This window comes from Leptodactylus fuscus, chromosome 9 (genome assembly GCF_031893055.1).
Source record: "Leptodactylus fuscus isolate aLepFus1 chromosome 9, aLepFus1.hap2, whole genome shotgun sequence".
In the NCBI taxonomy this organism is placed as follows: domain Eukaryota; kingdom Metazoa; phylum Chordata; class Amphibia; order Anura; family Leptodactylidae; genus Leptodactylus; species Leptodactylus fuscus.
In genome coordinates, this window is record NC_134273.1 from 29444481 (window position 1) to 29468370 (window position 23890).

Genomic DNA, 23890 nt, shown 5'->3' on the forward strand with positions numbered 1-23890 from the left:
TAGCCATGACCCTTTTTTTTGCGTAAAAAAAAAAAAAAAAAAGTCTGAGACCTTCAACTTCCCTGTACAGACCCATTAATGCTAAAATTCTGTTTGCCTGTAGACACCACATACAGTAAATTACTGAAAGTGATATACAGTAAGGCAAATATTACTTCTACAAAGTGATGTGTATCGAATATGGCGCTGCAGTCTGTAGATATTTCACACACATACTTTACCAATCAAAAGTCCAGGTTTAAAATAAACGTTACAAAAATAATTTTTATTAAAAACACAATCTACAAAATTGACAAAACACACACTCCTATGAGAAGTTTGATAAATACACAAAACAGCAGCAAACACAATTCACATTGATCATGTTACAGTGCATCTAGATAGCATAATGACCGTCACACAGAGTCCTAGGTTATAACACACATAGCGGGACAGAAGTTCGGACCATCCTACACATCGGGCATCAACCCCGTCTCCAGTTCCCTTTGTTTCTGAAGCAAGCCCTAAGGGAAAGGAACAAAAGTTGTGACTGTAACAGAAGTGGCTGTGAATAGTTACAGATCCGTACATGTTCACTTCAGGCACGGCAATTTATACCGCCTTAAAGGGGTTGGCCATTTTCAGACCAATATTTATAGACAATTATTGTTTGTATAATTAATTAAAAAGTTGTACAATTTTCCAATATATTTTCTGTATCAATTCGTCAGTTTTCTAGATCTCTGCTTGCTGTCAACAATAGTTTGTCTCTCAATATTGGTCTGAAAGTGGCCAACCCCTTTGATCAAGAACAAGATCTCAGCCCCTGAAGTACCGATGAATGAGCAACCAGTTTACATCAGTCTAATTACATAATTACAATAGGGTCACTGAGGGAGAACATGTGGGAGTGTCCTTGTCAGGACAGGAATTCTTTTGGGACCTAGGTGTCAGTAAGGGTTAGTTAATCTGCCCCCACCATGCTGTTGACTTCCCAAAGCCTCATCAGGATTGGGTAAGACTGTTCCTTTTCTTAAGAGCATGGTTTGACATGTACAATTTATTTGATTTGTGGTTGATTGTTTTAGATGATATGGAATTGTATTTTAGATAATAGAGTAAAAGATCAAAGAGATGTCCGGCATAACTTGAAATCCCTACACTAATCTAAAACATCCCCCTCCCACTTTCTAAATAACATAATTAAAAATGTATGGTTACCAATATCCCTGGGGCAGTCATAGATGGAGAAGAGCACATGACTACAGATTCAGTACAGGAGGAGAAGCTGTTTCACAGGAAGTAGTGTGGAGGGTAAGTATATACTATACTGAGTAGGTAGGGAAGGGTGGGCTAGCTAGAGAGACTGGGAGAGGAAGTTACATAGCAGGAAGCTGAAGTGTGTAAACAAATGCTGGAGATACCAGGAACTCCCAGGGATCAATCAAAACACAGCTAAAAAGGTATATAGGTGCACTTATTAACCCATTAATAGCACTCACTTTTTATATTTAAAAAAAAAACAAACTTTTTGGGCCCAGAAAACCCCTTCAAGTTTTATTATATTGGTCCTTTGCTCCTTGGTTATACAATTCTGGACCACAGAAGACATGTAATAATTTTCAGACGCACACTTTGTTGTGTTCACTGTATGGGAAAAATAATTTTATCTGTTTGTAATTTGGGCATATGGGGACAAGGTAGTAGAATGAATCTCATAACTAAGCAAACACAAGAAATGGTCTTACTCGATGAAAATGATTAGCACAGCAAATGTCGAGAAGGGGTTAAATGTGTTTAACATTAAAAACTAGATTTAGAATAGGCCTTTTTGAAACACTCTTTAGGACTTTGATTTCCCTCCCACATTTGTTTCCTGTTGTTCTATATGCTGCTCACTAACCCTAAGAAGGTGATGGAGAAACAGTGTGACCTGCACCAATACCTGTAGAGATTGTGCCAAAACTGAAGACAATACAAACCTTCCGTAATTCTGACAACCCCTTCAGTATCGCTTGCTGTCGGTCCTTATTTCTAATGACATTAGGATTCAGTAACGGGTCTTTTCCATGTTCAGAGCTGAAGATCTGTCGCAATTCCTGGTCGTTACCTACAGAGAAGAGCATTTTGTCCAGAATTCATTATCCCATTTCCATAGTTACATTTCATACCTTGTATATTACTTCCCAGGTTTCATGGCAGATATTAGAAGTATTGTATTCTAACAAGTTATACTTTGTTTCTCCAGTAGATCAGTTACAATACTTTCAGGAGGTGTGGGTACTTATACCCTGCTCAGGTTACATTATACTACGAATTCCACAACTGTTGCGGTTTTGGAAATCACAGCATGCCAATTATACCTACGGAAATGCCTGAGGTATCCCTACAAGTATAATGGAAGCAGAAAGTCGCAGAGAAAACCTCTGTGGACTCTGTGAAAAGTGTTGTGAGAAAAACCACACTATTTTGCAGTGGCCCAATGCTGAGGAAAAGTGCAGTGTGTAGAAAACTAAAACATAACAGATGTATAAGGCGTGCGGGTTACAGGATAAAAACTGTAGTAATAGAGTATTATGCTGGGTTCTCACCAGCATCTGCACTCAGTTTTCAGGTTTCCGTCTTCTGCATGCAGAAGACGGAAACCTGTCATGCTGAGTCTGGCCGTGAGCGCCGGTGAGCGTTTTATGCTCTCCGTGGTGAAACAGTTTTTTGTTTTTTAAATATCATCTATGTACTTTAGTAGTTCTATTATACTCTCAATGTGTTCCCCACTCCCTTATTGGCTGGTAAAGGGAAGCCAATAATATATTTCTGACTAGTGGGCCTCTACATATGCATTTTCTGGGCCTTGATGGTAGGCACCTGGTAGGTACTTTGTGTATATATTGGTATGGATCTGGACTGTGGGACATGTGTCTATGGAGAGGTGGAACGAGCACATGCAAAGAGATAACAACAGAAACTCAAGTTTAGTGTGATACTGGGGCTACATTGAAGCTTTCTATCACAACCAAAACACAAGTTTTTGTCTTTTTTTTTTTTTTTTTCCTTCAGTATATATGTTCTGCATGGTTTGAGTGACAAAGTTATGGAGTAGATCCTCTCTACGTTATATGAAGTGTATAACCGCTAGTATCCGCCCTCCAGCTCAGAGAGAAATGCAAACTACATAATACAAGTCCCTATATGATACTGCTTCCATAGTGTGCGACAGATATATGGGAGAAAGTTCTCCATTTGTGTGCTGGGTAAGGAAGACCCTGCTCAAAAAGACATTTCTTCTCTGGAGTCTGATTTTGTCATCAAATTCACAATGAGCAAGTCTTACCTTCGCTTGTATATAATTATTTGCCTTATTCCAAAATATGTAGGTATGTAATAAATAAATATAATATATATGTAAAAAAATCAGTCTGTAAATGACAAGCCTGGTTACTGGTCTGCATTAGCTTCTTACCAGTTGGATTGTGCAGCGGTTCGTGCGTTGAGGGTCTGGACATAGGGGCATCCGGATCTAGATAGTAAATCTCTTTTGTCCGAACATATGGAACAAAATGTGAAGATGGTGGTCGGTCAGTATCTAATTTCTCAAGGTCGGGGGTGACATGCCGCTGAACGGACACAGCAGTTCCATTGTAAACTGAAGGAACAGGAGTAACCGTGGATCTCTTCTGAGCTTGGTGTAATCTGTTCTTCACTGCGGGAACTGGTGGAGAGTCTGGTCTGTGACAACAATGGACTAGTTATAACAAGGTAACAGATCACTGTCCTGCAGGAAGGACAGTCTAAAAGAAAAGCATATACATTAGGGAGTGAACATACATATACATCCCGTCGGGGACATTATTTGAGTATGTAATACACAATTACTACTACACAGAATTTGAAAAAATACATGTTTTCAAGGCAAAAGTTAACTTGTGGGGATTGATACAGGTCGGTAAGATAGATCTACGTACCTCTTGAAACTGGATTCAACTTTCTGCAACCTGTCTTCCTGCACAACACAAAAATTAGAACAATTATTCTTCCAACCAGACCAGGTGAACATTCCCTTTTACAGCTCCATGTACAGGTGCAGACAACACGCCCCATGCTCCACAATGTAAAGGAATTTTGTGAGGTTATGATATTGATGGTCTATGCTTTGGATCTTATCGTTGGGGGACATTAGGCAGCCCCACTGATCAGCTGTCTGAAGGAGGTGTAATGCCTGTGACCTCTTCATTGTTTAGATCAGTCCATACATCTGTACACCAAACATTTGGGAGGGGCTGGTTGTTACAATTTTATCCCCACTCTATGGACTGCTGCCTCATTGGACTGCTGGAGTCTGGAGAGCTGGACCCCATACATCAGATATTGAAGGCCTCTCCTATGCATGGTCTATAAATACTAGAGATGAGCGAGTAGTATTTGATCGGGTAGGTATTTGATCGAATGCTACGGTATTCAAAATACTCGTATTCTGTCGAATACCACGCGGTAAACGTAAAAGACGTGTACCATGTGGTATTCGACCAAGTACAAGTATTTCAAATACCATAGTAATCGATCAAATGCGTACTCGATTGAATACTACTTGCTCATCTCTAATACTCTTCTCCCAGAAAGCCCCTTTAAAGAAATATTCATATCTTATATTATAACACTATATTGCTAGGATGTGCCATTAAGATTCGTGTGACGAAAAAAAAATAAATAAATAAAGCTGAGCGATGTGGTCATGTGAATACAGGCCTACAGCTACAAGTACTGGTGAAGGTTATAAACTTAAAGGCAATCTGTCAGGGCGAATTGGGACACTAAATCACTCACAGGCCCTGTTACCTTGTTATAAAGCCATTCATGCCCACAATAAAAAAAAAAAAAAAAAAAAAAAAAAAAAAGCTTTATCCTCACCCTGCCACTATACTCCTTGCACTAAGGCAGTTCTTCACTAAAGTCACAGGAATACACCTCACGCTAGGTTCACACTAGTGTTTGGGTCTCCGTTCTGTGGTTTCCGTCTTCTGCATGCACAAGACGTAAACCTGTCAGACTGGGTCCGGCTGTGAGCAGCAGTGAGCGTTTTATGCTCTCCACCGCGAAACCGTTTTTTTTTTTTTAAACCAGACACAGAGTACGGCATGTCTGACTCTGTCCTATTTTTTAAAAAACGGTTTCACAGCGGAGAGCATAAAACGCTCACCACCGCTCACGGCCGGACATCTTTCAAACCCATTCAAATGAATGGGTATGAAAGAGTCCTACAGGTTTCCGTCTCCTGCCTCTGTTTTGTGTAGGAAACGGAAACTTGCAGAACGGAGACTGGGCGCAGATGTGAATGAGCCCTCAGCTTCCCATATCTCTGGCACTTGCGCAGTGAAGCTGGGGTGTACGTCCTTGGCTTTACTGAAGAACTGCACAGGCACTGGGAGCACCAGAGAGGAGTCCGATGAGGCTCAATAGACTCTTCTCTAGGTAAGTATAAAGGTGTATTTATTTTATTTAAATCGTGGGCTTGGATGGAATTAAGACCTGTGGATGGTTTAGTGTCCCAAATCAACCTGACAGGTTCCCTCCAATTATAAACAACTTCTCATAAATGAATAGCACATGTCAATAGAAGAAACTTTGTAATATATCTTAAGGAGATCTGTTTTCTTCACCACTTAAGCTGTTCTTCTGTTCCTTATTTTCAATCTGACTGATTGTTCACATTATATTTGTCTTATTCAGCCTCACAGATAGAGCTCTATGGAGAATGGAGGGGTGGAGTAGGAGGTTGCTGTGCTGTATGTCATTCTGTGAACTCTTAGCCGCTTATCTGTAATTATTTGAGTGTCTTTTCTAGCAGCCTCCCCTTCCCCCTCCCCTCTTCATAGACTACTGTACTAGAAGGTAATGCTGTCTGAAACATTGTCTTAGTAAGATATATCACACAGTATCATATATAGTTCCAGTGAACTGTAAGACTTTACTATGCAAAGATCTGATAAACTTTTGACTGTAACCTATATAAAGTATTAGTAGCTCTTATGTACGTTTTGTGTTACTTGTACGCCATTTCTACTGAATCATATATATCTACTACCTTTCTGGTCTCCTGTGTAGTTTTTATGTCTTCATGATGTGGAGAGATCTTGGCTTCTTCTCGTGGAATTGGAGACTTTTCTGGGGAATTTCCTTTTCTCAAGTGCAAGTTATTAGAGGAATTCTTCTCCACGAGATGCAGCAGCTCCATCTGTCTGCGCACTTTGCTCTCCTCCCTCTGCTTCTGGAGGCCTCTGGGGTAGCGCTCGGAGGCCGGGATGTATTTCTTGTGAGGTCTGTTTTTATTCCAGTCTGGTCTCCGGCCGAGCTCTTTACCCTGCTTTTCTGCTCTCGCGTACTGATCGTAAACATCACTGTAGGTATTTGTGTTCTCTTTGCTGGAGTCATTTCTGTCTCTCTGGACAAGGGACTTTTTTGTCTGTACCTCAGCTTTGCGCGGTTGATCCTTGAACTCTATGGGAATATCAGGAGAGGCATTGTGCTCCTGTCTCCAGGTCTTGTCTTTGTAATGTAATACAGGATCTGGCTTCATTACAAAATTCAAGTCATCTGTTAAATAAAAAGTGCAAAGTAAGATAGTCGAGATCGAACCACAAACCACATAATGAAGATTCTTGTGGACAAAAATCTCTAACAACTAAAGTTGTTTTTACATACAAGATTGACATTTTAGTAATAGTCCTTAGGGAGTGTAAATGTGTGGATACACAACACACTTATAACTCCTATTGTAGTGCATCAAAGTACATAACACAACCTGTGCTCCATTAACATCTATGGGGAAGACCAAGAGAAGTTAAAGAGGACCTTTCACCATTTTTCACACAGGCAGTTCTATATACTGCCGGAAAGCTGACAGTGCGCTGAATTCAGCACACTGTCGGCTTTCCCGATCTGTGCCCAGTGTGAAGAGCTTACGGTCCGGTACCGTAGCTCTTCTATGGTCAGAAGGGCGTTTCTGACAGTTAGCCAGAGACGTCCTTCTGCCTCGCGGCGCCAATCGCGCTGTACTGTGGAGCGGGGAGGAACGCCCCCTCCCTCCCTGATAATGCTTGTCTATGGACGAGTACTGCGAGCAGATGGAGGGGGGAGTTCCTCCCGGCTCTCACAGCACAGCACGATTGGCACCGCGAGGCAGAAAGACGTTTCTGGCTAACTGTCAGAAACGCCCTTCTGACCATAGAAGAGCTACGGTACCGGGCCATAAGCTCTTCACACCGGGCACAGATCGGGAAAGCCGACAGTGTGCTGAACTCAGCGCACTGTCAGCTTTCCGGCAGTATATAGAACTGCCTGTGGGCAAAATGGTGAAAGGTCCTCTTTAATGGAGTACAAAATGCTTTAATTTCCATTGCTCTCACCCTATGACAGACAAGAGCAACGGGCTGTAATAACAGTCATGTGAACTTGGCCACATTCAAGTGCACGATTCCAGCTGTAACCAAGCCACAAGTTTTTTTTCCTCCTAATGTAATAAAATTGAGAATCTAATATTTACCAGTCTGAACAGCGGTGTCCTTCCTCGGTGAGGTAACAGTTAAAGTCCTGGGATTTATAACACTGCTGGTGACATCTTCACCTTTAGCTTCAGTGGTGCGGCTTGCAGATCTGCTGACCTCTGGGTGCACAGTCTCACCTAAAGAAGTATCAGATAAAGAAAAAAAAATTGAATAAGTTTTATATGTTTGTCTTTACATTGCACTAAGTATCTGACAGATACAGGCAAATGGAGAAATATAATCGGAATAATAAATATGCCCAGCACACTAGCCCATCAATGAGTTTCTCCAAGCCTGAATAAAGTTAAGTAAGGACTCTAAGAACAACCACAGTCTTAGGGCCAGTTCACTCTCACCAAATCTTCAAAATAACTCCTTTATTCATGGTAAGTTTCACAGATGGAGCAAAACATGGCCTATGACCATTTCACATGCTAAGGCACTTCATCTGCTGCTACATTCTGCTATAAATGTACAATCTGAATAACCAGGATTGATAAATATAGTACAGGATTATTAATAAATGAATAAACTATTAAAGACTAAGGCCCCACATTGCAGAAAAGCAGCGTTTTTTTGAGCCAAAGTCAGGAGTATATTTAACAGAAGGGAAACGTCTAAGAGCTTCCTATATATTTCTCATTCCATTTCAAACCATAACTGCATATATTTACCAGATACATTTTTCTGAAGGTTAGATACATCATGTCCCTTCTTCAGTAAGTGACGCATGCGCTGCTCTTGCTTTAGCCGCTGGGCTTCTTCTTGTGCCCTCTGCATACTTTGGTACAATTCTCTTGTCTTCTGGTCAAGAACCTCCTATCAGTCAAAAGGGAAAAAACAAAGTTCAAAATGGTACGAAAAAGGGCAAATTGCTGATTGATAGAGGTCCAACCACTGCAAGCCCCCTCCAATCCCTAGACTGGGAAAGGGGGGTTGTTTTACCCTCATTGAGAATGTACTGGTGGATGAAGACATGTTCCCTGGGTCCACTTATTTACATGAGAGTGCTGGAAATAGCTAAATTACAGCACGTTGCCATCTCCAGCAATCCCATTCAAATGATCATGGAAGTGCCCCATGTTCTCAACAGCAGTGTAGGTTTCAGCAGTCAGACCCCACCGGTCACCAGTTCATCTTCTACCCAATAGGTATGCCATCATCCAACATAACGGAGATTCACAGTCTATATAATCATGACAGGTTCCTTTTAAATGGATGGCGCCTCTGATACAACCTGTTTTGTAAAGCTATGTTCATATCTGTAAGATCTATTAGACGAGTAGCATACCTCTTTTTGTCTCTGTTTTAATGAGTCTTCCTCGTACTGTTGTCGCATCTGCTCCCGTTCCCTTGCCAATCGCCTCTCCTCCTCCTGTTCTTCCCTTTGTCTTTGTTCTTCCTCCAGCTGCTTTCTCCTGAGTTTTTCTTCCACTTGAGCGGCTATAGCTTTCTGGCAAGTTTTAAAAAAAAAGAGAGCAAAAAAAAAGTGTGAAATTAAAAGTATTGCGGTCTGTGGTCACATTCTGCTCTAAGCAACTTTACAGTTCCACCAGTAGACAATGTTCATATGTGTTGGAATTGCCTCCAGAATAGGACACTAGTGCACACACTGCCACATAACACCTCCGAACCCATTACAAATTACAAATTTAGCATTGGGCCGATCCACACTGACGTTCATATTCTACATGGTCGAATAGTAATCTTATATCTGTACACTGATGTGAACCCGCCTATTGTCCCATTACATTAAAGGGGATCTACCCCAAGAAGAAAGCAGGATTTGCTCCATTCCATGGGGCTGATCAGAGGCTTTTCAATGTGCAATCCACCGCACAGAGGCCGCCTGTACATATATACCTGATGCTCCAGTTGTTTCAGTCTTTTACGATCCCTTTCTTCAATCTGCACAGGGTCTAATAGGGAGGTCATGGTACGCAAAAACCTAAAAACAAGTCAAAATCATAATCATGTAAATAAAAGTACTAAATATAGATTTTAATTTTACCCAAAGAAAAGCCTTAAAATGATAAAATCCCTTAATTCATTTTTTAATAGTGGTTATTATATAAAGCGAAATCCCTGGCGGTAAGTGCTAAGGACCAATATGTTGGTTTCTAAAAACATGAAGATACAGCAGTTGTGTTGCCAGCAGCGGCCTAAACTAATTTGGTCTCTGACTAGCAAACGGACAATTCCAAGCAAATTGGGAGGGTGTTTTTTGTTTACCCAAACTTTCCTCTATATGGACTTGTAACTCTGAAATCCCTCACACAGACACAATATTACATGTAAGACTTTACAATGGCTTCCTCGATACTAACAATGCCATCACATATCACCGCAGTAGTCACCATGCCTACCCAACTTTCTGGCTTTGAAAATGTTCTTCCTCCGTTGATTTGATAATTTCTGACTGTCCCTGTTGGCGATGACTTGAAGAGGGAGATGGCGTACCCCCCAGCGGATCTGGGGTCGTCTGAGGATTTTCCGACTGCTGCAGTGTTACAGTATTCTGAGAGATAGGATTCTGTTTCTTGAAAGAATCAAAATGCATCGCCCAATGATCCTGCTGAACACTCTGCAGGAAACAAAGAAGTGACATTGACTATACAATAACCACGTATCCTTGATACATAAATCGGGCATGATACAGTTTCCATGGTGCAAAAAGATTTATTTTTTTTTTGATTCTGGCAATTGTAGACAAAACTCGGAAATGAAAACATATTCTAAAGCAAGAGGCAAAACATAGGCTACTCTACAGCTATACAGAGGCAGACACAAGAAGTGTGAATTGACCTGAAGACTTTATATTTATATTTGGGATTTTTTTCTCAGTTACATGAAATACAATGTCATCTACCTCTTGAAGCTTCTGCTTTTCTTCCATTTTACGCAGGGCGTCTTCCTCTCTTTGCTTGTTCAGTTCCTCTAACCATTTCTTCTGCTGTTGTCGTTTGACAGCACTAAAAGGATGATCCATTGGAGCGGCTTCCTATAGTATCAGAAATATACTTTTCAACACGGGGATACAAAATAAAATATTTATTGTGTAGGGATTATCTGGACTAGAACGCACATTTTCAAATAAAGTCCATCATAAACCAAGATCCATTAGCCAGCACTGAAAGCCCATCCATGACACGGGCAGACTCCGATTTCAACTGGCAACATGCAATGCTTCCCCTGTGGTGGCGATATGGGTATATAAGAGCAACTCCTGCCAGTTTACTCTACAGATTATTATAGTTGATTGCTTGAGACTCCAGCAGTGGAACACCCTACTAACAAAAAGATAATGCAATATTATATGGCTGGGATATGTGGTCTCATGGTAAGGAAGTAGGACCACTAGCACCCTTACTGATTGTGTGGAGTATGGTGCCAATTCTGGTTTCAGCCCTGCACAGTCCCACTCCCATATCAGCATCGAACATGTCCATTAACTTGAATGTGGTGGTGCAATATTACAAGAGTCGCTCTCGCTTCCTTCAAATGCACAAAGAGGGTCTCTAAGACTACAGATTTTAATTTGAAGAGTACCATCGCTGCCATGTTAACTTCATGATATAGGGCAGGAGGATCTGAGCAGACTGTAAGAAAACTCAATTTATTGCTCATTCTGGGCTTAAGCGTCCAGTGGGCGGTCCTACCCAGTGATTGGCAGCCATATCTATGTTCTCAAAAAACAGGAACGTTGTCAATCACAAAGTAGGACCACCCACTGATCTCCCACACCTAAAATAACTGAATAAATGACAAGTTATGCTGAATCATATCCCATAAAATTATATATCTATCTGCTGAGCTCCTCCTGCACTATAATATAGCACAGTCTGTCTGTAGTGTGTTGTCCATGTTGAAAATGTTTGTCTTACCCCTAAAACGAATGCACTACGGATAGCGGCAGGAAGCTCAGGAGAGCTGAAACTCGAAGCCCTTCCATATGGCGAGGATTCATTAGTTTCTGTACCAGGGGATATCTTCAGCAGGGGCTCTTCTTGGTCTGGGGTGATGTAATCATTGAGGGGTGTATTCTAGGAAAACAAGCAACAATAAAGGCAACTATGTATATATTCAGCTGGTTCAGAATATAACATATACAATAGCATATTTATACATTTGCAGGTACCAAGTACTCTAAAGCTGGGTTCACATCTGCGTCAGATTCTGTCTGTTTAGAGACTCCATTGCAATCACCTCTGAAAATTGTGGGCCGAAAAAGTGCTGCATAGTGTGTCCATCACAGACCATGAACTGATTTTTATCTAGTTTAAGTTAACAAAGAATGAAAGCAAGCAGAGAGCTAGAAAAATGTGAGGAATTGACACAACGTATATTGGGGAATTGTAAAATTTTTCATTATACAAACAATAATACTTATTTCCCGAAACTGGACAATCCCTTATAACTAACATCAAAAGTTTCCTCCTCGTCTCTCCATAGACAGTTGGGGGTGATTATCTAGCGTGGAGAGAGAGAGGCCCTGAAAAGAGCAGAAATGCCCCTGAAGCCCTTTACAGCTAATTTATAATACTAGAACACTGATTTTCAAGAAAACAGAGCTGGACTGCAGAATAAGAAATGGCATCTTTGGAAAGTGTAAAAGCCGCCCTATAAGGTTCTGCCATTAGCTGTCATACAAGGTGCTGTCAGCCATCATGTGAGCCTCACAACTTCCAGCAATGCAGAAAGGGAAAATGGATTCAGAACCAGAAAAAAAGCAGCACCAAAATGGTTGCAAGTGGGGGGAGGGGTGGGAAGACACACTCCTCTAACCCCGTTGCCCTTGGGGTTCCTCCAAATTCTGTAAAATAGGTTTTGAACTACATCAGTTTGTGAAGTGAATTTATGTTAACTGCATTTTGTATGACCTGGGATGCAGATATTGATGATCTACTCTTAGGGTAGTTCATAAGAATTTAATGGGTTGTTTTCTACATCTGGCATCCCCGCCATCACAATATTTCTTTTAAAAAAATTTTTTTTTACATTACATTTATTACAAAAAAAAAAAAATCCAAACCTACTTTTTCCCGGATGCCAGGTGTTTAAATATGCCGGCCGCCATAGCTGCCAGGTGTCTGCGGTTTTATACAGCAGACACCCAGTGCTAATGTCTGCTTGCGGTGCCTGATTAACCCTTCTGCTGCCTCAGTCAAAGCTAACCAAGACCCCATTTTACCATCGGTGCATGGTTGTTGAGGTGTAGAAAAACATGGCTGCCAGGTTGTGTGTGGTACTGCAGCTTAAGTCCATTCACATCAACGAAGTTGAACTGCAATATCAGATATATCGTATGGAGAGGTGAAGAGTGATTTCTAAACAAAAAGCAGCCATGCTTTACTAATCCTATACAATCTCTGTAAACTAAAAGGACTATTGACACTACTGACATTTCATTTAATGAATTTATCAATACATTACTCAGCCTAACTAAGTTCACATCTTCTGCTGGAGACACCCAAACGACAGAGAGCCAAAAACGTAAAGTATAAAGCAAATGGTTCCATTTCTTACTTTTAGAAGATCTGAAGAGGCTGTCCTCTCTGAAATAGAAGAGTCTCTGCCATAAGGGTCCCGATGCCTGAGATTAATTCCATCCTTTTCAGCTTCCTTCAACTTCTTCTTTAGAGCCACTTGTTCATCTAAGGTCACACAAATAGAAAAAGTGAGAGCTACAACTCATCCATAATACCTTGATTTAAGCAGAATGTACACAGCTCACTCATGACAATAAAATCATCAGCTTAATAATGTGTAGATCCAACCACGTGATGTTAGAGTAAACGTGACCAGACAAGGTTCGTGTAGCACTGATTCTCACATGCCAGTGTAAGGGCTTTCAACCATGGACAAGGCTTAGCCGGGGCGCTTTGACCAGTTTACCACGACACAGCCCCATACAAAGTAAGTTCTGATGTCCTGTGTGTTTTCACACCCTATCAGAGTCAGCAGGAACTGTTTCAGCAATTTGCACTGCTGTAGATCTTCCATGGGATCGGAACAAATTGGCTAGTCTTCCCTCCCCATACACATTAATGAGCCTTGGGCGTCCTTCACCCTGTCACTGACCCACCAGTTGTCCTTCCATGAAACACTTTTGGTAGATTCTTACCCCATGAGATCTGCCGATCAGTAGACGCCCTTCCCTTTTCATCTTTAAATCACCATTTGGCCATTGTCTTCATTGTTCAGATCCGTAAATTTCTAAGCAATTTTGATGTTATAGGTGACCAATGTGTATCTATGTGTATATCCCTTTTTATGCTGAGCATGTAAACACAGTGCTATAGCAATATTTAATAGTCAGACAGTCTGTAATGGAAACCATCTGGCTGAATTGTGCCAATGCTAAGCCTGTGAAGTGATCGAGTATCAGCAGACAGGGCTCATCCTACCACCAGCAGTCATGTGGTTATGTAATTAAAATTTCTGGTTCTGAAGATTGAATAGGTGATCCCCTTGTGACTTGAGCAAAGAGTTAAAAAGTTCCCGAAAGCCTCACAGGTAATTACAATATCTTAAATTCCCAACACTAAAGCAACACGCTGGCTTCCTGGAATGATTTATTGGAATAGGAAGTGAGACTCCTCTATGTCAACAGCTGGAAGATAAACGTATTCAGCATCTGAGCCTATTTACATAAAACTAAACGACTACTCAGGGGAGGTATATGTGAAATAATATGTCCCGTCTGTCTGTAGAGGAAATGCATGCTGGCAGAGAGATGATATAGTATTCAGCAGTGCAGGATGGGACACATACCCAGCTCTCTCCTCCACTGGGCTTTCTTTGCTTCCTGCAGACTCTTGTCTCTTTCCCGTTCTCCCAGGGCGCTGAATAAGCTGATAGTTTGTCTGAGTTGATTAGGGGGAAAAAAAAAACAAAACATATTACGTCACATAATGTAGAGAGAGACACTAAGCTCTGTGATGCACAGGTATTAGAGATGTGAACACTATTCGAAACAGCCTTTTGGAATAGCACACTCCCATAGAAATGAATGGAAGCGGCCATTCATTTCTATGGGAGCGTGCTATTCAAAACGGCTGTTTCGAATAGTGTTCGCTCATCTCTAATAGATATATAATGATACAAGGAGAGAAGCTGAGCTATGCAATATATACAGATTTATATAATGAATGGAGAAAAACTGAGCTCTGTGATATATAGTTTGTATGAGACAGAGAAGCTGAACTCTGTGATATATAGGGTTGTATAATAGAGGAGAGAAGCTGAGCTCTGTGATATTTAGTATTATATAATAGAGGAGAGAAGCTGATCTCTGTGATATATAGGGTTATATGATAGAGGAGAGAAGCTGAACTCTGTGATATATAGGGTTATATGATAAAGGAGAGAAGCTGAACTCTGTGATATATAGGGTTATATGATAGAGGAGAGAAGCTGAACTCTGTGATATATAAGATTATATGATAGAGGAGAGAAGCTGAACTCTGTGATATATAGGGTTATATGATAGAGGAGAGAAGCTGAACTCTGTGATATATAAGATTATATGATAGAGGAGAGAAGCTGAGCTCTGTGATATATAGGATTATATGATAGAGGATAGAAGCTGAGCTCTGTGATCTATCATTAGAATCCCATTTTCAACAAACACCATGTCGGAATAGCTTTTAGAAAAAGTTATTCTTCTCCTACCTTTATTTTCTTTTCTGAGAATTTTAGTTTTTCTTCTTTATGCAAATGAGTCTTTAGAAACCAGAGGGGGCGTTCCCTGTGCTCAAAGATGATGCTCTGCTGAAGATTCAGCGCCGTCTCTTTCTTCTGCAGACAACTCTCCGTCGCCGAGTCTCCAAACCCCACGCACGCTCAGTCGGCTCTGCCATGTCCCATTGGGCAGATCCAACTGCACATGTCCGTTCGGCCATTTTCCTGTGGCTGAATGGACGCTGGATCTTCATCACAGTGCCTTCTTTGAGCACAGCCCCTACTTAAGACTCATTTGCATAAAGAAAAAAAAAAAAGAAAAAAAATTCTCAGAAACAGCGGCACGGAGAAGAAAAAGAAAGGCTATTCTAAAGGCTATTCGGACGTAGAGTTTGTGGAAAATAGGATTCTAATGATAGAATCCTTTTAATTGATCTGGTGGATTTTTGATGATGGACCAAGGGGTTCCGACCTGGTTCCAAGCCCCCAAATAACATGATCTGAACCAGCCCCCTATTAGTGAGATCAAGAGAGGAGGGGGAGCAACCTAGGGGTCAGAAGCTGGTTGCGATCAGGTGTTGGAAGCCAGGACCGAGCCCCTGAGTCCATCATGAAGAATCCACCAGATCAATTAAGTTAGTTTTAAACTCCCTGGACAGTTCCTTTAAATCCACGACACATAAGTACAACAGTACAGGAACAAAGTCTGGGACCATGTAACATACATGTACTTGGTTTCTAACAGGTTAAAATGTGTATAATAAGAATTGTGATGAAATGAGCAGATCTCAAACAGTCAGAACCAGCTGCAGTAAAAAAAAAAAAAGTTATCATTAGCAATAATCTTTAGGCAAGCGCTTGGAAATTGCAATAGTACAGAAATAAAGCTTACATATCAGTGGTCTGGTCAGCGGTAGGAAGATCATTTCTCTCTGCTAGTCCACTGCTGGCCTCCTCCTCTGTAGATGGGCTTTCTATAAGGTTGTCTCCTTTTGTTTCCTTTTCATCCTCATCTAAATTAAAAAGCAATATAAAATCAATATAGACATTGGTTAAGAGCTCAGATTGTGAAGATGAAAACAGCATCACAAAGACGTAATGAAAGCAAAATAAGGGGTTATTGATAGTGGATAACATACAAGTGATACTTGGAAAACAATCACTGTGCCTTCAAACAGACCTAAGCATCTATATCCACTATACAAACATATCAATATCAGAAAACAGCCAGAGCTTAACTAAAAAGCACCCCCATGAAGGCTATACGGGACCAGGAAACGTTGCGGTGGTACCCCTGTTGGGTATACAGACCTGGGAGATTTAGATTTTTTTTTGTGTAGAGCAGACTAAAATACAAAATACTCTTAGTCGGAGGGTTGGCCAACTAGCTGATGTGTATTGAAGTGTCCAGACTCTCCCCCTACAGATGATGTGTGGGTAAAGAAGGTCAGGCATGTTAAATTTTACCTGCCCAATCCTGTAGTATTAAAGGGAGATAAGCGGTCACCAGAAATGTTTAGCAGCAGTTTACTCCCTCCCTACATTTACAACACATGAATCCTCAGCCAAACCAAGTATAGATTTGGATGGACAGGAAGAAAAGCTGTTGGCTGAATTGACTTTGGCTTAAAGGGGTTTTCCAGCCCCAAACCGAATTCTCATACTGATGACCTATCCACAGGACCCCAGTCCCACACAGATCATCTGTTCTAGAAACCTCCAGGTGCCAAAAGATGCAGGTGGATGGGTGCAGCACCGCTCCTATACAAGTAACAGCAGCAGTGCACTGGAACCATTGATATGCAGTGGATGGAGTCGCTCCTATTATTCCATTAGCAGCTTCCAGCACCCAGAGTCTCTAGAACAGATGATATGCGTGGGGTCTCACAGCAGGACCTACGGATAGGTCATCAGTGTAAAACTTCAATTTGGGGCCGAATATCCCCTTTAAATGGCTGCTCTGACTATTTGGACTCTGTTCCTAGTCATCAGGAATTGCCACGTTCGCATAAACTAACCAGATATTCCCCATGACAGCGAGTGGCCGGGTGGGAAATACTGTACAGACAAGCTGTCAATAAGTGAGCAAGCAATAATCCATATTCCCTACTTAGAGCCATTTACATATACCCAGACGATGGTTTTACCGTTGTCAGCTGTCTGGTCGGTTGTCGCTGGTTTGCTACCGTGATTGATGGTCATTAGAATTTGCTGGAATTGCTCCTGGGTCAGACATACTAGACTCTCCCTTAGCTCTTCGGCTGAGATTGCCGGCTTCTGTTGTAGTCTTTGCTTTGGCACATTAGAGATCTTTTTGGGCATGGGCTTCCCCCTTCCAGCATCCAGCCTTGTTTGTTGCACATTTTGGTCATGATGTTTGTTTTCTAGTTCCTTGAGTACATTGGCAGGAGGTCTACCAGCGGGCCCCGCTCCAACTGCAGATCTGCCTTTCAGTACCGGCTGTTCTGTTCTGGCATTGCTACTCTGTACCGTATGCAGGACTTGAGCCGGATTCTTTCCCTTTAGCGTAGTTTTGTGTGCCCTTCCCTTGTTACCCACCTGTCAAAAAACATGTCATTTAGTCAGTGCCATTATAAACTATGAATTAAATAGATATTTGTGATTCCGGGTACGATACCTGTTTAGCAGTCTTCTCTTGTACCCCTAGTAAAGAGATAACATAAAAATGAACATATTTCAGTAACCATTAGGAGCATATCAAAGCCTTGTGATGAGCATCTTACCATACGGAGCCAAGATAAGCTTGGGTTTGCCATTCAGAATCTGAGTTTCAAGCATCAGTCCATCCCTACAAAATAAGGCATATAAAACGATAAGGACAATAGACTGAAAAAACTGTTATATTTGTGCTGCAGCTTTTAATATAACTTTGCTTGATGCTAATCCTCAATTATTCCTAATGGAAATGTATGACTAAATGGACTACTAGGTATTACATACGGCCCTCATCTGCACTGAAGGTCCATAGACGTTCTCATGGCAGCTGACAGAGGAGCACACTGGCACCCCATGATGATGTCATGCCGCCGATACCGGAGCACTGAAAGAACAGGTGATGTTACTACTGGGGCCATGCCTAAAATCAAGATGTCAATGTCATTAGCAGTCTCCAGTTGCTGCCACACTACAACTCTCAGCATGCCTGTACAGCCTTTGACTAAGGTGATAATGTTAAAATGTATGTGTGTAGTCCTGAAGAGGTTAATAAATAATAATTCACTCCCTGATGCCTTATAGTAATGTGAAGTACAGCGTATAGTTTTGCTTTGAGCCATTATACTAATTAAATATATCCAGCGTTAATGTCACAGCGCCTAAGAAAAGACACGGCCTAGTTTTCTAAATGAGTCTGTATCCTGTACGCTCAGCGTCGTTCTTCTATTACATCGCTACATACAGATACTAGTGTTCTAATAATTGGGACATTAAACCTTAAGGCCGGGGCCCCAGGCGTCATAAACCCAGCAGTTTGGAAAAAACTAGTGAATTCCATCCACACACTGCAGAAAAATAGGCGCAGCAGGAACATTGCGATTTCTAAAATTACCGTTATGTGTTTTTGGATGCCAATTATACCTACGGAAATGCTGGCGGTTTCCTTATAGGTTTCATGGACGCAGAAGGTGCGAACTTTATGTGAATAGCGCTGTGGGAAAAACGACAATGTGTTTCTGCCACGTTTTTTTCCCACATTGCTTTTTCACTGCGGCCTGCTACGTGGGGCCTTTGTATAAAAGCGTTACACCCAGCTTGGCAAACCACTGTAGAGATTGTAATAACTGCCCGCAAGTCCCAACCATGAGGGTCAGACACAGGGAAACAGCCAAGTGGCGCTAGTCTACGCTTCTGTAAGGACCATACTTCATCCATGGATGGGCTCCATTTCCCAGACTAGTCATGACTTTGTGAGTAGAAATCAGTACCTGCCCAGGGACAACATGGACCTATCCACAGAATTGTTTTCATACGTCCTACACACTTGAACAGAGAAGTCACGCATATCACTATATTCATACTTCACTTGGACATGGTGACTGACTCACCGGGAGGAACCGTGTTTCAAAGAACCTTTGTTCTCTAGAGGTGGAACCCACATGGAACACACATCTGCCACGGCAGTGAAAAATTTCCAAGTAATGTTTTAGTTTTGTTTTTTAAATAATCAACACGTGGCTATCTCAAAAGCAAAGAGACTGAATGTGTGTTTACTAGAGATGAGTGAGTAGTATTCGATCGAATACCTCTCCTGCATAGTTATTGTTGTAATCGGTTGAATACCACACGGTAAACGCAGTAACAATTCGATGGCCCTCCCACCTTCCCTGGCGCTTTTTTACACCAATAACTATGCAGCGGAGGTAGTCGATCGCATACTACTCACTCATTTCTAGTGTTTACATATCCTGTTCTGACAGACAAAAAAAAAACAGGCATGATCTATCTTAGTTGATTTTGATGGACGTTCTGTTAGGGCACAATATCTATTAGGGCTGGAGAGACTCAAAAAGTGTCTTTTTTCATCTGCAGGTTTAAACTAGTATTAGTCTATACTGTATAACTGGGAGAAGGTAATACATGAGTCTAAGAGCTTGTATATCAAGGCACTTCTCTGTTTATTACAAGCAATCTTGTAAAAACTAGCTACAAAACCGGAGGTGGCCACTAACCAGACAATGGATATACCATAGAAAACCTAATGTGAGAAAACCAGCTGAAGCCCACATTATCTACATTTGCTGTCTATGTAGGATATGCCATATATAGCTTAACCTTGGACAACCCGTTAAAGTTCTATGTACTGATGGGCCATAAATACCTGATCAACGGGGACCCAACAGCCTCTCCTTGTAAGGATCAACTATTCAAGGGTACATGGACACCTCTGTACTCTGTATAATGGCTGGGTTGTGTTTATGCAGCTCCATGAGGAGGAGAGCATGACGTCAAGTAAACTGCAGTGACATCAACTGACCAGTACACAGTATACAGAGCTACCTGCTAACAGCTCCAGGCACTGTATAATACAGATGTAGCCCTATACAGCTGATTGAAGTGGGGACTGGCTGTTGGCTTCACAATCAGATATTTATAGCCTATCCTAATAAAAATAAATAAAAATCATGGACAACCCCTTCAAGAGCTGCTGAACTGGTTTAGTGCTCTATTCTAAGCTCATCTTGCACAGAGACACCCCAGCCCCCTAAATTTGCTTTATAGCATCGCCATGCTGGAATTAAAAAAAAAAAAAAAAAGAAGAAACGCTAAGTCAGCGTTGTGGTCCCTTCATTCTCAAGATAAGGTAAGTCCCTTTCTGAATACAATGTGATAGCATATCCTAGAGACATGCCATCACTTTACAAGATGAGACTACCCCATTCACAGTCAGCCATATTGGCACCCGGTGTATACAACATGAGTGTCTATTCAGCATACGTTGGGCTGGCATAAAATGTATTACTACAGATGTCACAGTGGCACATGGCGTTTCTACGGCTCCTTAGTGTCTCCCTGTACCGCCATACTATCTGTGCTACCTACATCAACCTAGAAGTAGTCTCAGCTCAGCTAAACTCCAGTCTGTAATTCCTGTGTAGCGTGCAGTGTATACCACAATATGGCGCACACCTACTGAGGTACATGACGCAGGAAACATGGCAGAAGGAGCCACGAAAATGTTTTTCTTACATAATGAATGGCAAAGCATGATGGCAGACTTAAAAGAGTTGTCCAGGACACAGACAAGCCTTGCTAAGTGAAGCAATGCGACAATACCGAAGCGTAACATGATCTTCAGGAAGTTTCGGCTGAGCATCCTTGTCTACTTCTCCTACAGTAGGGCCTGATTCCTCTCTGCACTGTGTGATGGCGCTATTCTGTATTGCGCATATATGCTCCCTCTCCTTGTATTGCACAGATTGATTGCACATGCGCAGTACATAGCTCAATTACATAACTCCTTCTGCATGATACCACTAGTATATACTGCAAATGCATGACTGATTTCAACAACACAGGGAGAGGGAGCGCGCATGCGCTGTATACACTAAGGCCATCACACAGTGCAGAGAGATAGATGGGGGCTGCAGAGAGGAAGCAGTTATTACTTTAGAAGATGACGCTCGGCTGGAACTTTCTGGGATACGGGTTGTCACTGGAAGAGACGAGGGTGATCACGTGACGCTCTGACAACGCCACTAACAGGACCATAACAGTACTGACACCATATTGTAAACATGCTTCACTTACCAAGCAGTGAATTTCTGTAGTCAGCACAAAAATCCCAGAAAACCCCTTTAATAAATATGGCGCAAATGCTGTACCCGGGTTGTTTGATGCCCAGCGACACGCTGCTATCACTACATTTATAGAATACAGCACAATGCAGGACGATTATTCGCCACAGCTGCAAAAAATATCATTTAATGTGCAAAAAAGCAGCAATATTAGGCGAGATACCAAACAGGACGACCAGCTCTGCATTATTACCAGCATATAATACATAGAAGACCACAGGCAGCCATTACAAGGCTCCTGGACAGCAGGGGGCAGTATATAGCCCCCTCCACACACGTACACAAGACTCACCCCAGGTTCATGGCCCTGCCTCGGCTCCCCCCGGCACACAGCGGCCGGCTCTGTCAGGATCCCCTCCACACTGAGCCCACAGGCATCCTGAGCTCAGCACTTCCCGGACTCCCAGTGTGTACGGTGGTTGCTGGCACAGCTCAATCACAGCCGCAGCCATTGGATCGTACAGCGCCCAATCAGCGTACGCGTTACTTACCAGGTGACAGTTGGAAAAAGCGATGTGATCGCAGCGGGTTGGCTGCTCGCCCGTTGCGGTTGATGCTAGCGGCGCCATCTTTGATGAGGGCACGTTCTATAGAATTCTATCCCTGGTATGTTGTAGAATACCTTGTAAAGAATAAAAGCATGTTCACACATGGGAGACCGGGCAACTACTGCTTGTAGCTCCTTTATTTTATTTTTAGGGAGATGTGCAGGCATCATGTTAAGTTACATTAAAAGAGAAGAGGACTTGTCACCTCTGCTCACATGTCTGCGTTAGTCAATAATTGTGTTTCAATAAAATGCCAATTCTGAAAAATATCTTCTGAAAATTCTGCATGCTAATGTTCTGATTAAAAAAAAAACAACTAACAGATGTAAAATGGACGCAAAATGGCAGCTAAAATGGAATGATCTGCGATTGTGTGAATACAGCCTTACGCAACACTGGCCTGAATTTATACCACAGTTTTGATATTTGTATAATAAAAATATTTCTTCTATTTTTCACATGTCTGGCTTTACTGTGTTGTATTTATATAATGTTTATTAAATACGTTACATATGTTTTATGTTCTTCTAGGGGAATTTAAAGAGGTTGTCCGGGCAATAAAATTATTTTTAATATAGGCCAGGGCTCCGGCATGGTCTGGTCCTTCTGCTAGGAGGTCTTCTCAAAGTGAAGCTGCTTGCTTTCTATGATATCCCGGATCCATTTTGCTGAAACCACTGATAGGCTTCAATGGTCACATGATCGCTGAGAATGATCATCGGCCTTAGGAAGAGACCCTGAGATGAAACACGAAGTGATGTCACATGCCTGCTGCTGTTTGGCCTCAGTGGTCAGGTGCCCCAAATGACAACAATGGACCGGCAGGCCCGAACCATGCTGGGAGCCATTGGGGAAAGGTGAGTATGATTTTTTAAATATTAAGTTTTTGCCTGTACAATCCCTTTAACTTTTGATCATTTTTAAAGGGAACCTGGAAAAAGGATTTGGGCCCCTAAACCAAACTTTCTGTGGGTTAGCCAACATTTACACAATCGGTGCTGAAAACGGACATGAAAAACATACATTTTTTACAGATCCCTCACATATTGCAGTGTATTGAGAGATTTGTGATAACAGACACAAATACAGCATGACCTATATTTTGATTTTATGTGACAATGGACTGTCAAAATATCGGTCATGTGAATTGCCCCCATTCAGTGAAATTAATGTGGCTGTGTGATGGCTGTGTGACTGTAGGGTAAGGCCTGAGGCCACAAAACTGCAGTGGCAACGCATCGGTGATGATGGCTGCTCCTGGTGATGACGGCTGCTCCCGGTGATGATGGCTGCTCTTGGTGATGATGGCTGCTCCCAATGATGATGGATGCTCCCTGTGATGATGGCTGCTTCTGGTGATGATGATTGCTCCCAGTGATGATGGCTGCTCTCGGTGATGATGACCACTCCTGTGATAATGGCTGCTCTCAGAGATGATGGTTGTTCCTAGTAATGTTGGCAATGATAATGGCTGTTCCTGGTGATGATGACTGCTCCCAGTGATGATGATTGCTCCCGATGATGAAGACTACTCCCGGTGCATGTACAGTTTTGTAATGAAGTCAGAGAAGTACATCTTAACTTCACTGTGCGGTTGAACTGAAGCGTATGACACCAATTTCATTTGTATTCTGTGTGCGTACAGGAGATGGATCCAGTGAGACCCTGGGGAGGACAAGCTTTCTATAGGTATATTTGGGACCCTGAACCATTGATCTATCAGAACCTGCTGGTGGGTTAGTGTCTCATATTTACATGTCAGTTTCCCTTTAACCCTTCACCATATCAACCTTTGCCATTTACTTATCACTTTGTTTGACTAAAGGAA

At 41.9% G+C, this 23890-nt stretch overlaps 1 protein-coding gene across 1 annotated transcript; it reads right to left on the reverse strand.

Annotated features, from left to right (window-relative positions):
- Positions 1 to 282: 282 nt before the first annotated feature.
- Positions 283 to 21933, reverse strand: CCDC66 (coiled-coil domain containing 66). Its single transcript, XM_075287895.1, has 19 exons — positions 21807 to 21933; positions 17945 to 18009; positions 17839 to 17864; positions 17348 to 17759; positions 16093 to 16213; positions 14292 to 14383; positions 13044 to 13171; positions 11402 to 11560; positions 10387 to 10518; positions 9884 to 10101; positions 9381 to 9465; positions 8809 to 8970; positions 8192 to 8336; positions 7517 to 7654; positions 6059 to 6567; positions 3942 to 3979; positions 3440 to 3705; positions 1962 to 2089; positions 283 to 503 (listed from the first exon to the last, which is right to left on the reverse strand). The coding sequence occupies exons 1-19, from the start codon at positions 21815 to 21817 to the stop codon at positions 450 to 452; spliced, it is 2889 nt and encodes a 962-aa protein (XP_075143996.1). The 5' UTR covers positions 21818 to 21933; the 3' UTR covers positions 283 to 449.
- Between the last annotated feature and the right edge of the window lie 1957 nt (positions 21934 to 23890).

Excerpts from the sequence above, each read along its gene's own strand:
- CCDC66 (XM_075287895.1), bottom strand. Across the intron at positions 17,865-17,944 it reads GCTTATCTTGGCTCCGTATG|GGGTACAAGAGAAGACTGCT; the intron begins GTAAGATGCTCA and ends TCTCTTTACTAG. Across the intron at positions 9,466-9,883 it reads TTTCAAAGCCAGAAAGTTGG|GTTTTTGCGTACCATGACCT; the intron begins GTAGGCATGGTG and ends ACTTGTTTTTAG.